This window comes from Dromaius novaehollandiae, unplaced genomic scaffold (genome assembly GCF_036370855.1).
Source record: "Dromaius novaehollandiae isolate bDroNov1 unplaced genomic scaffold, bDroNov1.hap1 HAP1_SCAFFOLD_168, whole genome shotgun sequence".
In the NCBI taxonomy this organism is placed as follows: Eukaryota; Metazoa; Chordata; class Aves; order Casuariiformes; family Dromaiidae; genus Dromaius; species Dromaius novaehollandiae.
In genome coordinates this window covers 2,897-17,966 of record NW_026991315.1, presented here as the reverse complement: position 1 = coordinate 17,966, position 15,070 = coordinate 2,897, and the positions used below count along the sequence as shown (strand labels likewise).

The window sequence follows — 15,070 nt, the reverse complement described above, 5'->3', positions numbered from 1 at the left end:
GAAAATGGAGCCGTGGGAAAGGGCAGTGAGGCCCCGGGGGGGTGGGTGGGGCCCGGACGCCTGGGCCCCTGCCCAGCCCCGCGGCGGCTTCCCCCCCCCCCCCGCCCACGGCTCGGTCAATATTGTCCGTCACGGCCCTGCCCAGGGCCCCGGGGCACCCGGACGCCTGGGCCCTTTGTGGGGGGGGCACCCGGACGCCTGGGCCCTTGGGGGGGGCAGGAACTGGATGCCTGGGTCCATTATGGGGGGGGGACCCGGATGCCTGGGCCCCTTGTGGGGGGGGCACCAGGATGCCTGGGCCCTTTGTGGGGGGGGCACCCGGACGCCTGGGACCTTTGGGGGGGGGGAACCCGGACGCCTGGGCCCCTTTGGGTGGGTGGGGGGGCACCCGGACGCCTGGGCCCTTTGTGGGGGGGGGCACCCAGACGCCTGGGCCCCTTGGGGGGGGGAACCCGGACGCCTGGGCCCCTTGTGTGTGTGGGGGGGGCACCCGGATGCCTGGGCCCCCTTGGGTGGGTGGGGGGGGCACCCGGACGCCTGGGTCCCTTGTTGGGGGGGGGCACCCGGACGCCTGGGCCCTTTGCGGGGGAGGGGGGCACCCGGACACCTGGGTCCATCATGGGGGGGGGCACCCGGACGCCTGGGCCCCTTTAGGTGGGGGGGGGGCTCCCGGACTCCTGGGCCCTTTTGGAAGGGGGGGGTGGGGGGGAGTGGCGGTAACCGGACACCTGGGTCCGTTGTTGGGGGGGGGCACCCGGACGCCTGGGCCCCTTGGGGGGGGGGGAGGGAAGGGGAATGCCCAGGAGCTTCCTTCCCCCTTGGGGGGGGCAGCCGGACGCCTGGGCCCTTTCGGGGGGGGGGAGGGGGGGAGCGGCAGTAACCGGACACCTGGGTCCTGCGGGAAGGGGGGGGCACCCGGACGCCTGGGCCCCTGCGAGGGGGAGGGGGGAGGGGGGAGGAGGCAGGGCGATGTGACCCTGGGGGGCTTCCAGTGCCTCCCAGTGCCCCCAGTTCCCTCCCTCCCAGTGTCCCCAGTGCTCCCAGTCCCCCCAGTCCCTCCAGTCCCCCCCCAGTTCCCCCAAGTCCCCCCAGTTCCCTCCCAGTCCCCCCCAGAATCTCTGCCAGTCCCCCCAGCCCTCCCAGTTCCCCCAGTCCCTCCTAGTCCCCCCAGTGCCCCCAGTCCCTCCCAGTACCCGCAGTACCCCCCATCTCTCCCAGTCCCCCCAGTCCCCCCAGTCCCTCCCAGTGTTCCCAGTGCCCCCAGTTCCCCCCAGTTCCCTCCCAGTCCCTCCCAGTCCCCCCAGTCTCCCCCAGTGCCCCCCAGTTTCCTCCCAGTCCCCCCAGTCCCTTCAGTTCCCTTCCAGTCCCTCCCAGTCCCCCCAGTCCCTCCCAGTTCCCCCAGACTCTCCCAGTCCTTCCCAGTCCCCCCAGTTCCCCCAGTCCCTCCCAGCGCTCCTCAGCCCCTCCCAGTCCCTCCCCCTCCCCTCCCACTCCCCTCCCAGTCCCTCCCAGTCCCTCCCAGTGCTCCCAGTATGGGGCGGCGGGTATAAAGGGGCTGCGGGCAGGAGCCGCCACTGCTGCTGCCGCCTCTGCCGCCGCCATGGAGCCGGGGTGAGTGCGAGCGCGTCGCGACATGACACGCGACATGTCGTGACACGTCGTGACACGTCGCGACATGACATGACACACCGCGACACGCCGCGACACGCCGCAACACGCCATGACACGCCACGACATGACACGACACGCCGTGAAACACCGTGACACGACACGTCACGACACATCACGACACGTCGTGACATGACACACCACGACACGCCATGACACGCTGCGGCACGCCATGACGCGCCAGCACACACCGCGACACGCCGTGAAACACCGTGACACGACACGTCGCGACATGTCGCGACACGTCACGACACGACGCGCTGCAGCACGCCATGACACGCCACGACACACCATGACACACCACGACACACCAGCACATGCCATGACACACCATGACACGCCATGACACACCGTGACATGCCACGACACGCCACGACACACCGTGACATGCCACGACATGCTACAACACACCATGACATGCCAGCACATGCCATGACACGCCATGACACGCCGTGACACACCACGACACGCCATGACACGCCACGACACGCCGTGACACACCATGACACTCCACGACACGCCACGACACGCCGTGACACGCCACGACATGCCATGACACGCCGTGACATGCCACGACACGCCACGACACGCCAGCACACGCTGCAACATGCCACACCACGCTTGCACGGGGCCACGGGGGGGGGACGGGGGTGGGGACACGTGTGCACGGGGACGGGGGGAGGGAAGGAGGGAAGGTGGGAGGGAGGGAGGGAGAGATGGAGGGATGGAGGGAGGGAGGGATGCAGGAAGAGGTGGAGGGGGAGCAATGAAGGGAGGGAAGGAGGGATGGAGAGAAGGTGGGACGGAGGGATGGAGAGATGGAGCGATGGAGGAGACGGAGGGAAGTTGGGATGGAGAGAAGGTGGGATGGAGGAAGAGGTGGAGGTGAGGTGATGGAGGGAGGGAGGAAGAGATGGATGGAGAGAAGGTGGGATGGAGGGATGGAGAGATGGAGCAATGGAGGAGACGGAAGGAGGATGGAGAGAAGGTGGGATGGCAGAACAGGTGGCAGCGGAGCGATGGAGGGATGGAGGAAGAGGTGGATGGAGAGAAGGTGGGACAGAGGGATGGAGAGATGAAATAATGGAGGAGACGGAGGGAAGGAGGGATGGAGAGAAGGTGGGAGGGAGAGAAGGTGGGAGGGAGGAAGAGGTGGAGGGCGGCGATGGAGGGATGGAGGAAGAAGCAACTGCAGAAGGTGGGATGGAGGGATGGAGAGATGGAGCGATGGAGGGATGGAAGGAGGTGGGACAGAGGGAGGTGGAGGGGGAAGAATGGAGGGATGGAGGAAGAGATGGATGGAGAGAAGGTGGGATGGAGGGATGGAGAGATGGAGCAATGGAGGAGACGGAGGGAAGGAGGGATGGAGGGAAGGTAGGATGGAGGAAGAGGTGGAGGGGAAGCGATGGAGGGATGGAGGAAGAGATGGATGGAGAGAAGGTGGGATGGAGGGATGGAGCGATGGAGGGATGGAGGAAGAAGTGGATGGAGAGAAGGTGGGACAGAGGGATGGAGGGATGGAATAATGGAGGAGACGGAGGGAAGGAGGGATGGAGAGAAGGTGGGAGGGAGAGAAGGTGGGAGGGAGGAAGAGGTGGAGGGCGGCGATGGAGGGATGGAGGAAGAAGCAACTGCAGAAGGTGGGATGGAGGGATGGAGAGATGGAGCGATGGAGGGATGGAAGGAGGTGGGACAGAGGGAGGTGGAGGGGGAAGAATGGAGGGATGGAGGAAGAGATGGATGGAGAGAAGGTGGGATGGAGGGAGGTGGAGCGATGGAGGGATGGAGAGAAGGTGGGATGGAGGAACGGAGAGATGGAGCAATGGAGGAGACGGAGGGAAGGAGGGATGGAGGGAAGGTAGGATGGAGGAAGAGGTGGAGGGGAAGCGATGGAGGGATGGAGGAAAAGGTGGATGGAGAGAAGGTGAGATGGAGAGATGGAGCGATGGAGGGATGGAGAGAAGGTGGGAGGGAGAGAAGGTGGGAGGGAAGAAGAGGTGGAGCGATGGAGGGATGGAGGAAGAAGCAACTGCAGAAGGTGGGATGGAGGGATGGAGAGATGGAGCGATGGAGGGATGGAGAGAAGGTGGGATGGAGGGACGGAGAGATGGAGCAATGGAGGAGATGGAGGGAAGGAGGGATGGAGGGAAGGTGGGATGGAGGAAGAGGTGGAGGGGAAGCGATGGAGGGATGGAGGAAAAGGTGGATGGAGAGAAGGTGAGATGGAGAGATGGAGCGATGGAGGGATGGAGGAAGAAGTGGAGGGATGGAGGAAGAGATGGGTGGAGGCACGGAGGGATGGAGGGAAGGTGGGATGGAGCGATGGAGGTGGTGAGGGAGCAATGGCGAGATGGATGGAGAGAGGAAGCAACGGGAGGAAGGAGGGAGGAGGACATGGGGAAGGAGGAAGAGGTGGAGGGAGGGATGAAGATCCAGGAGATGGAGGAAGGGATGGGGAGCAGGAGAAGGAGCCGGAGGGATGGAGGGAAGGTGGGATGGAGGGAGGAAAGGATGGAGGTGGAGAGGGAGCGATGGAGGAGGAGACGGAGGCTGGAGAAGGAGATGGAGGGAAGGAGGAAAGGATGGAGGGGACGGAGGAGGAGATGGCAAGATGGAGAGGTGGATGGAGAGATGGAGGGATGGAGGGATGGAGGGATGGAAAGAAGGCTGGATGGATGGGTGGAGGGATGGATGGAAGGAAGGATGGAGGGATGAAAGGAGGGATGGATGCATGGAGGGAGGGATGGATGGAAGGAAGGATGGATGGATGGATGGGTGGAGGGATGGATGGAGGGAGGGATGGAAGGATGAATGGAGGGATGGATGGATGGAGAGATGGATGGAGAGACGATGGAGGGATGGAAGGATGGATAGAAGGATGGATGGGGATGGATGGAGGGATGGAAGGATGGATAGAAGGATGGGTGGGGATGGATGGAGGGATGGAAGGATGGATAGAAGGATGGGTGGGGATGGATGGATGGAGGGATGGAAGGAGGGATGGAGGGATGGATGGAGGGATGGAAGGACGGAAGGAGGACCATGTCCCCCCCCGTGTCCCCCAGCTCTGGCCAGACGAAGGCTCCCGTCCTCCTCCTCCTCCTCCTCCTCAGCGTCCTGCTGGGTGAGTGGGGACGTGCCGGGGGGGTGGGGGGGTGACACCGGTGACACCATGGGGTGACACCAACCGGGGGGGGTGACATCAGGTGGGGTGACACCATGGGGTGACACCAACCAGCGAGGTGACACCGTGGGGTGACACCATGGGGTGACACCAACCAGGGGTGGTGACATCACGTGCGGTGACACCATGGGGTGACACCATGGGGTGACACCAACTAGGAGGGGTGGTGACATCACGTGTGGTGACACCATGGGGTGACACCATGAGGTGACACCAACCAGCAAGGTGACACCATGGGGTGACACCATGGGGTGACACCAACCAGGGGTGGTGACATCACATGCGGTGACACCATGGGGTGACACCAACTGGGGGAGGTGACATCATGTGCGGTGACACCATGGGGTGACACCAACCGGGGGGGGCGGTGACACCAGCTGGGGTGACACCGGGTGACATTGAGGGTGACATGGGGGGGACAGGGGACCCCCTGCCATGGGGTGACCCCCTGCCCCCCCCCAGATGTGGTGTCCAGCAGCCCCCGACCCAGGACGACGCTGGAGAAGGGTGAGGACGGGGGGGGCACCCATGGGTGGGGGGGTCCCGGATCCATGGGGGGGTCCCAGTCCCATACTGGTGGGCCCCGGGGTGACACTGGGGGTTCCTGGGTGATACTGGAGGGGGGGGTCCCACGCCCATACTGGAGCTCCCAGTCCCATACTGGGTGGGGGGGGGCCAAGGCCCATACTGGGTGGGAGGTCCCAGGTCCATGCTGGGGGTCCCAGGGTGGGTCCCAGTCCCATACTGGGAGGTCCTAGGTCTGTACTGGGGGTCCCAGGTCCATACTGGGGGGTCCCAAGCCCATACTGGAGGGTCCCATGTCCATCCTGGAGGTCCCAGGTCCATACTGGGGGGTCCCAAGCCCATACTGGGGGTCCCATGTCCATACTGGAGGTTCCAAGGTGACACCAGGGAGGTCCCAGTCCCATCCTGGGGGTCCCGGGTCCATCCTGGGGGTCCCAGGCCCATACTGGAGGTCCCAGCTCCATACTGGGAGCTCCCAGCCCCATACTGGGTGTCCCAGTCCCATACTGGGGGTCCCAGGCCCATACTGGGGGTCCCAGGTCCCATACTGGGGGGGGTCCCAGCCCCATACTGGGGGTCCCAGGCCCATACTGGGGGTCTCATGTCCATCCTGGAGGTCCCAGCTCCATACTGGGAGCTCCCAGCCCCATACTGGAGGTCCCAGTCCCATACTGGGGGGGGGGTCCCAGCCCCATACTGGGGGTCCCAGTCCCATACTGGGGGTCCCATGTCCATCCTGGGGGTCCCAGCTCCATACTGGGAGCTCCCAGTCCCATAATGGGGGTCCCAGGTCCCATACTGGAGGAGGTCCCAGCCCCATCCTGGAGGGCCCAGCTCCATACTGGGAGCTCCCAGCCCCATACTGCGGGTCCCAGGCCCATACTGGGCGGGGGTCCCAGTCCCATACTGGGGGTCCCAGCTCCATCCTGGAGGTCCCAGCCCCATACTGGGTGTCCCAGTCCCATACTGGGGGTCCCATGTCCATCCTGGAGGTCCCAGGCCCATACTGGGGGTCCCAGGCCCATACTGGAGGTCCCAGCCCCATCCTGGAGGTCCCAGCTCCATGCTGGGAGCTCCCAGCCCCATACTGGGGGTCCCAGATCCCATACTGGGGGGGGTTCCAGCCCCATACTGGAGGTCCCAGTCCCATACTGGGGGGGGGTCCCAGCCCCATACTGGGGGTCCCAGGCCCATCCTGGAGGTCCCAGCCCCATACTGGGAGCTCCCATTCCCATACTGGGCGGGGGTCCCTGCCCCCCGTGTCGGGGGCGGGTGCCCGGGGGGGGGTCACGAGCCCCCCCCAAGGTGCTGAGGGCCCCCCAGGGGGGCGGCTCTACCCCTTCGGGCTGGAGGCGGGCGACCGCCGCACCCCCCGCGAGGACGACGGCATGAGCGGCCCCGTGACGCTGGCGGAGCCCTTCGTCTTCTACGGCCGCCCCCACCGCTCCCTCTACGTGCGTGGGGCCCGGGGGGGGGGGGGGACGGGGGGGCGGGGCGGGGGGTCCTGGGGGGCCACCGGGGCTTGGGGACGCTCCGGGGGGCCTGGGGGGGCCACCAGAGCTTGGGGGTCACCATGGCTTGGGGACGCTTGGGGCCACCATGGCTTGGGGTCACCAGAGCTTGGGGGTCACCATGGCTTGGGGACGCTTGGGGCCACCATGGCTTGGGGCCACCATGGCTTGGGGTCACCATGGCTTGGGGCCACCATGACTTGGGGCCACCATGGCTTGGGGATGCTTGGGACCACCATGGCTTGGGGCCACCTTGGCTTGGGGCCACCATGGCTTGGGGACACCATGGCTTGGGGTCAGCTTGGCTTGGGGGTCACCATGTCTTGGAGTCACCATGGCTTGAGGTCACCATGGCTTGGGGTCACCATGGCTTGGGTTCACCACAGCTTGGGACCACCATAGCCTGGGGTCACCATGGCTTGAGGTCATCATGGCTTGGGGACGCTTGGGGTCACCTTGGCTTGGGGCAACCATGGCTTGGAGATGCTTGGGGTCACCATAGCTTGGGGTCACCATAGCTTGGGGTCACCATGGCTTGGGGCCACCATAGCTTGAGGTCACCATGGCTTGGGGTCACCATGGCTGGGGACACCATGGCTTGGGGACTATTGGGGCCACCATAGCTTGGGGTCACCATGGCTTGGGGTCACCACGGCTTGAGGTCACCATAGCTTGAGGTCACCATGGCTTGGGGACTCTTGGGGTCACCATGGCTGGGGACACCATGGCTTGGGGACGCTTGGGGCCACCATAGCTTGGGGACACCATGGCTTGGGGTCACCATGGCTGCGGCCACCATGGCTTGGGGACTCTTGGGGCCACCATAGCTTGGGGCCACCATGGCTGGGGCCACCACGGCTTGGGGACACTTGGGCCCCCCATGGCCGGATGCCACCACCTCCGCGCTGACGGGTGTCACCTCGGCGGCGGTGTCCCAACAGGTGAACAACAACGGCGTGGTGTCCTTCGGGGTGGGGGTGCCCGAGTTCACCCCCCACCCCTTCCCCCTGCCGGGCCACCGTCCCTTCGTGGCCCCGTACTGGGCCGACGTGGACACGCGCCGCGGCGGGGACGTCTTCTACCGCCAGACCCGCGACCCCGAGCTGCTGGCCCGGGTGGCCCAGGACCTGCTGCCCGCCGTGGGGCCCGATGACCCCACGCCCCGACCCACCTGGGCCTTGGTGGCCACCTGGGACCGCGTGGCCTTCTTCGGGGCGGCCAGCAAGAAGGTGGGGACATGGGGGACATGGGGGACATGGAGGGACATGGGGGACATGGGGGGACATGGGGGACATGGAGGGACATGGGGGACATGGAGGGAGATGGAGGGACATGGGGGGACATGGGGGACATGGGGGACATGGAGGGAGATGGAGGGACATGGGGGGACATGGAGGGACATTGGGGACATGGGGGGACATGGGGGGACATGGGGGGACATGGGGGACATGGGGGACATGGAGGGACATGGGGGACATGGGGGGACATGGGGGACATGGAGGGACATGGAGGGACATGGGGGACATGGGGGACATGGAGGGAGATGGAGGGACATGGGGGGACATGGGGGACATGGAGGGACATGGAGGGACATGGGGGACATGGGGGACATGGGGGACATGGAGGGACATGGAGGGACATGGGGGACATAGGGGACATGGGGGGACATGGAGGGACATGGAGGGACATGGGGGACATGGGGGGACATGGAGGGACATGGGGGTCATGGGGGACATGGGGGGACATGGGGGGACATGGAGGGACATGTAGGGACATGGGGGACATGGAGGGACATGGGGGGACATGGGGGACATGGGGGACATGGAGGGACATGGGGGGACATGGGGGACATGGAGGGACATGGAGGGACATGGGGGACATGGGGGGACATGGAGGGACATGGAGGGACATGGGGGACATGGGGGGACATGGGGGACATGGAGGGACATGGGGGGACATGGGGGACATGGAGGGACATGGAGGGACATGGGGGACGTGGGGGGACATGGAGGGACATGGGGGACATGGAGGGACATGGTGGACATGGGGGGACATGGGGGACATGGGGGACATGGAGGGACATGGGGGGACATGGGGGACATGGAGGGACATGGAGGGACATGGGGGACATGGGGGGACATGGGGGACATGGGGGACATGGAGGGACATGGGGGGACATGGGGGACGTGGGGGGACATGGAGGGACATGGGGGACATGGGGGGACATGGGGGACATGGGGGACATGGAGGGACATGGAGGGACATGGGGGGACATGGGGGACATGGGGGGACATGGGGGGACATGGGGGACGTGGGGGGACATGGAGGGACATGGGGGACATGGAGGGACATGGAGGGACATGGGGGACATGGGGGACGTGGGGGGACATGGAGGGACATGGGGGACATGGGGGGACATGGGGGACATGGGGGACATGGAGGGACATGGAGGGACATGGGGGACATGGGGGGACATGGGGGACATGGGGGACATGGGGGACATGGAGGGAGATGGAGGGACATGGGGGGACATGGGGGACATGGAGGGACATGGAGGGACATGGAGGGACATGGGGGACATGGGGGACGTGGGGGGACATGGAGGGACATGGGGGACATGGGGGGACATGGGGGACATGGGGGACATGGGGGACATGGGGGGACATGGAGGGACATGGGGGACATGGAGGGACATGGGGGGACATGGGGGACATGGAGGGACATGGAGGGACATGGAGGGACATGGGGGGACATGGGGGACATGGAGGGACATGGGGGGACATGGGGGACATGGGGGGACATGGAGGGACATGGAGGGACATGGGGGGACATGGGGGACATGGAGGGACATGGAGGGACATGGAGGGACATGGGGGACATGGGGGACGTGGGGGGACATGGAGGGACATGGGGGACATGGGGGGACATGGGGGACATGGGGGACATGGAGGGACATGGGGGGACATGGGGGACATGGAGGGACATGGAGGGACATGGAGGGACATGGGGGGACATGGGGGACATGGAGGGACATGGGGGGACATGGGGGACATGGGGGGACATGGAGGGACATGGAGGGACATGGGGGGACATGGGGGGACATGGAGGGACATGGGGGACATGGAGGGACATGGGGGGACATGGAGGGACATGGAGGGACATGGGGGACATGGGGGGACATGGGGGACATGGAGGGACATGGAGGGACATGGGGGACATGGGGGACATGGGGGGACATGGAGGGACATGGAGGGACATGTGGGGACATGGGGGACATGGGGGGACATGGGGGGACATGGAGGGACATGGAGGGACATGGGGGACATGGGGGACATGGAGGGACATGGGGGGACATGGAGGGACATGGGGGACATGGGGGGACATGGGGGACATGGAGGGACATGGAGGGACATGGGGGACATGGGGGACACGGAGGGACATGGGGGGACATGGGGGGACATGGGGGACACGGAGGACAACGTCCCCCGCAGGTGAACACCTTCCAGGCCGTGCTGGCCATGGACGACGTCACGGCCTTCATCATCCTCAACTACGGTGACCTCCAATGGACCACGGGCATCTCCAATGGGGGCGACCCCCACACCGGCCTGGGGGGCATCCCGGCCCAGGTGGGTCCGGGGGGACGCGGGGACGTGGCAACGGGACCCCTCTGTGGTGGCCACCTCCATGGGGACATTAAAGACACCATGGTGATTGGTTGCCCTCCATGGTGGCCACCTCCATGGGGACATTAAAGACACCGTGGGGACATTAAAGGGGACACGGTGATGGGACCCCTCCGTGGTGGCCACCTCCATGGGGACATTAAAGACACCATGGCAATGGGACCCCTCCATGATGGCCACCTCCATGGGGACATTAAAGACACCGTGGGGACATTAAAGGGGACACAGTGATGGGACCCCCCCATGATGGCCACCTCCACGGGGACATTAAAGACACCACGGTGATGGGACCCCTCCGTGGTGGCCACCTCCATGGGGACATTAAAGGGGACACGGTGACGGGATCCCTCCATGGTGGCCACCTCCATGGGGACATTAGAGGGGACACGGTGATGGGACCCCTCCATGATGGCCACCTCCATGGGGACATTAAAGGGGACACAGTGACGGGACCCCTCCATGATGGCCACCTCCATGGGGACATTAAAGGGGACACAGTGACGGGACCCCTCCATGATGGCCACCTCCATGGGGACATTAAAGACACCATGGCGATGGGTTGCCCTCCATGGTGGCCACCTCCATGGGGACATTAAAGACACCACGGCGATGGGTTGCCCTCCATGGTGGCCACCTCCATGGGGACATTAGAGGGGACGGGACTTCGGGGGGTCCCCGTAGCCCCCCAGGGAAGCCCAGCCGGGCCGTGGGGCCCCCCCCAGCAGCAGCAGCACCCATGGGTGCCCCCACCCCCCCAAGGTGGGCTTCAACAGCGGCGACGACACCCACTACTACAACGTGCCGGGCTCGCGGACGCCGGCGGTGCTGGCCGTGGGGCAGGGCTCCAACGTGGGGGTCCCCGGGCGCTGGGTCTTCCGCGTCGACACCTTCACGGCCACCGAGGCCACGCCGGGGGACACCGAGGGGACGACGACGGCCCCGGCCACCGCGGAGCCGCCCGAGGAGGAGGAGGAGGAGGAGCAGGACACCTACATCTGCGAGTGGTGGGTGGCCTCGGCGCCCGGACGCCTGGGCCCCTCTTCGGGTGGGGACGCCTGGGCCCCTTTGGGGGGGGCACCCGGACACCTGGGCCCCTTTGGGGTGGGAGCCCCCGGACGCCTGGGCCCCTCTTTGGGTGGGGACGCCTGGGCCCCTTGGGGGGGAGCACCCGGACGCCTGGGCCCCTCTTCGGGTGGGGACGCCTGGGTCCCTTGGGGGGGCACCCGGACGCCTGGGCCCTCTTTGGGTGGGAGCACCCAGATGCCTGGGCCCCTCTTTGGGTGGGGACGCCTGGGCCCCTTTGGGTGGGAGCACCCGGACGCCTGGGCCCCTCTTTGGGTGGGGACGCCTGGGCCCCTTTGGGTGGGAGCACCCGGACGCCTGGGCCCCTCTTTGGGTGGGGACACCTGGGCCCCTTTGGGGGGGCACCCGGACGCCTGGGCCCCTTTGGGTGGGGACGCCTGGGCCCCTTTGGGTGGGAGCACCCGGACGCCTGGGCCCCTCTTTGGGTGGGGACGCCTGGGCCCCTTTGGGGGGCACCCGGACGCCTGGGCCCTCTTTGGGTGGGAGCACCCGGACGCCTGGGCCCCTCTTTGGGTGGGGACACCTGGGCCCCTTTGGGGGGGCACCCGGACGCCTGGGCCCTCTTTGGGTGGGGACGCCTGGGCCCCTTTGGGTGGGAGCACCCGGACGCCTGGGCCCCTCTTTGGGTGGGGACGCCTGGGCCCCTTTGGGGGGCACCCGGACGCCTGGGCCCTCTTTGGGTGGGAGCACCCGGACGCCTGGGCCCCTCTTCGGGTGGGAGCACCCGGACACCTGGGCCCTCTTTGGGTGGGAGCACCCGGACGCCTGGGCCCCTCTTTGGGTGGGAGCACCCGAACACCTGGGCCCCTTTGTTGGGGGGGGGAACCGGACTCCTGGGCCCCTTCAGGTTCACGCCTGGACGCCTGGGCCCCTTTAGACCCCCACCCGGACGCCTGGGCCCCCTTGGGTGGGGGAGCACCCGGACGCCTGGGCCCCTTGGAGGTGGTACCCAGACACCTGGGTCCCTTTGGGGGACACTCGGACGCCTGGGCCCCTTTGTGGGGGGGGGAACCGGACGCCTGGGCCCCTTCGGCCCCACACCCGGACGCCTGGGCCCCTTTGGGTTCACGCCCGGACGCCTGGGCCCCCTGACACCCTTTCCCCCCCCCCCCGCAGACGGCGACGGGACCTGAAACGTGCAATAAAGCCCCTCCCCCCCCGCCGAGCGCAGCCCCGTGTGTGCGAGCGTCCAATCACGCGTCGAGGGGGGGTCACGTGGGTGGGGGGGCAGGTGGGGGGTCACGTGGGGGGGGCGACTTCGACTACCCCCCCCAGGACCCTAATGACCCCCCTGAGCACCCTAATTAACCCCCCCAGCACCCTAATGACCCCCCCAGGCACCTTAATGACCCCCCCAGGACCCTAATGACCCCCCCAGTGCCCTAATGACCCCCCCAGGCACCTTAATGACCCCCCCAGGACCCTAATGACCCCCCCAGGCCCCTGATGACCCCCCCGGCACCCTAATTAACCCCCCAGCACCCTAATGACCACCCCAGGCACCTTAATTACCCCCCCAGCACCCTAATTACCCCCCCAGCACCCTAATGACCCCCCTGGCACCCTAATTAACCCCCCCAGCACCCTAATGACCCCCCCCAGGCACCTTAATTACCCCCCAAGCACCCTAATGACCCCCCCTAGGACCCTAATGACCCCCCCAGCACACTAATTACCCCCCCAGGACCCTAATGACCCCCCCAGGCCCCTGATGACCCCCCCAGCACCCTAATTAACCCCCCAGCACCCTAATGACCACCCCAGGCACCTTAATTACCCCCCCAGCACCCTAATTACCCCCCTGGCACCCTAATTAACCCCCCCCAGCACCCTAATGACCCCCCCCGGCACCTTAATTACCCCCCAAGCACCCTAATGACCCCCCCTAGGACCCTAATGACCCCCCCAGCACACTAATTACCCCCCCAGGACCCTAATGACCCCCCCAGGCACCTTAATGACCCCCCCTAGGACCCTAATGACCCCCCCGGTGCCCTAATTAACCCCCCTGGTGCCCTAATGACCCCCCAGGCACCTTGATTACCCACCCACACCCTAATGACTCCCCCAGGACCCTAATTAGCCTCCCCAGGACCCTAATGACCCCCCCAGGCACCTTAATTACCCCCCACACACCCTAATGACCCCCCCAGGACCCTAATTACCCCCCCTGGTGCCCTAATGACCCCCCCAGTCACCTTAATTACCCCCCCAGCGCCCTAATGACCCCCCCAGGACCCTAATGACCCCCCCCAGTCACCTTAATTACCCCCCCAGCACCCTAATTAACCCCCCCAGCACCCTAATGACCCCCCCGGGGCACCTTAATTACCCCCCCAGCACCCTAATGACCCCCCCCGGCACCCTAATGACCCCCCAGCACCCTAATGACCCCTCCCAGTCACCTTAATGACCCCCCAGCGCCCTAATGACCCCCCAGCACCCTAATTAACCCCCCAGGACCCTAATGACCCCCCCAGCGCCCTAATGACCCCCCAGCACCCTAATTAACCCCCCCAGCACCCTAATGACCCCCCCAGCGCCCTAATGACCCCCCAGCACCCTAATTAACCCCCCCAGGACCCTAATTAACCCCCCCAGGACCCTAATGACCACCCCAGGCACCTTAATTACCCCCCCAGCGCCCTAATTAACCCCCCCAGGACCCTAATGACCCCCCCAGGACCCTTAATTACCCCCCAGCACCCTAATGACCCCCCCAGGCACCCTAATTAACCCCCCTGGACCCTAATGACCCCCCCCAGTCACCTTAATGACCCCCCCAGCGCCCTAATGACCCCCCAGCACCCTAATTAACCCCCCCAGGACCCTAATGACCCCCCCAGGCACCCTAATTAACCCCCCCAGGACCCTAATGACCCCCCCAGCACCCTAATGACCCCCCCAGTGCCCTAATGACCCCCCCGGCACCCTAATGACCCCCCAGCGCCCTGATGACCCCCCCGGCACTTTAATTACCCTCCCAGACCGTAATTAACCCCCCCGGACCCTAATGACCCCCCTGACCCCCCTGCCCGCATAAGCCCCGCCCCTTCACCCCCGAGGCCCCGCCCCTGGCTGTAGCCCCGCCCCCTCCCGCCCCACCTGGCCGCAGCCACTGCCCCGGCCCTGGCCCCGCCCCCCTCACCCCTGGCCCCGCCCCCTCCCAGGTGCGGCTCGACGGTTGCGGGCAGGTGAGTGGGGGCAGCCCGGACGCCTGGGCCCCTCGTGTGGGGGGGGCACCCGGACGCCTGGGCCCCTTCGGGACGTCACCTGGATGCCTGGGCCCCTTTTGGAGGGGCACCCGGACACCTGGGCTCCTTTGGGGTGGGGGCACCCGGACGCCTGGGCCCCTTTTGGGGTGTCACCCGGACACCTGGGCCCCTTTGGGGTGGGGGCACTCGGACGCCTGG

The 15,070-nt window shown here is 66.2% G+C and overlaps 1 protein-coding gene across 1 annotated transcript; it reads left to right on the top strand.

Annotated features, from left to right (window-relative positions):
• Positions 1–4,738: 4,738 nt before the first annotated feature.
• Positions 4,739–11,578, top strand: LOC135325776 (sushi, nidogen and EGF-like domain-containing protein 1; the record flags this gene model as incomplete). Its single annotated transcript, XM_064503775.1, has 6 exons — positions 4,739–4,792; positions 5,315–5,359; positions 6,701–6,831; positions 7,830–8,117; positions 10,380–10,517; positions 11,334–11,578. Coding segments are annotated over exons 3-6 (737 nt in total), but the record flags the coding sequence as incomplete, so codon positions are not given.
• Between the last annotated feature and the right edge of the window lie 3,492 nt (positions 11,579–15,070).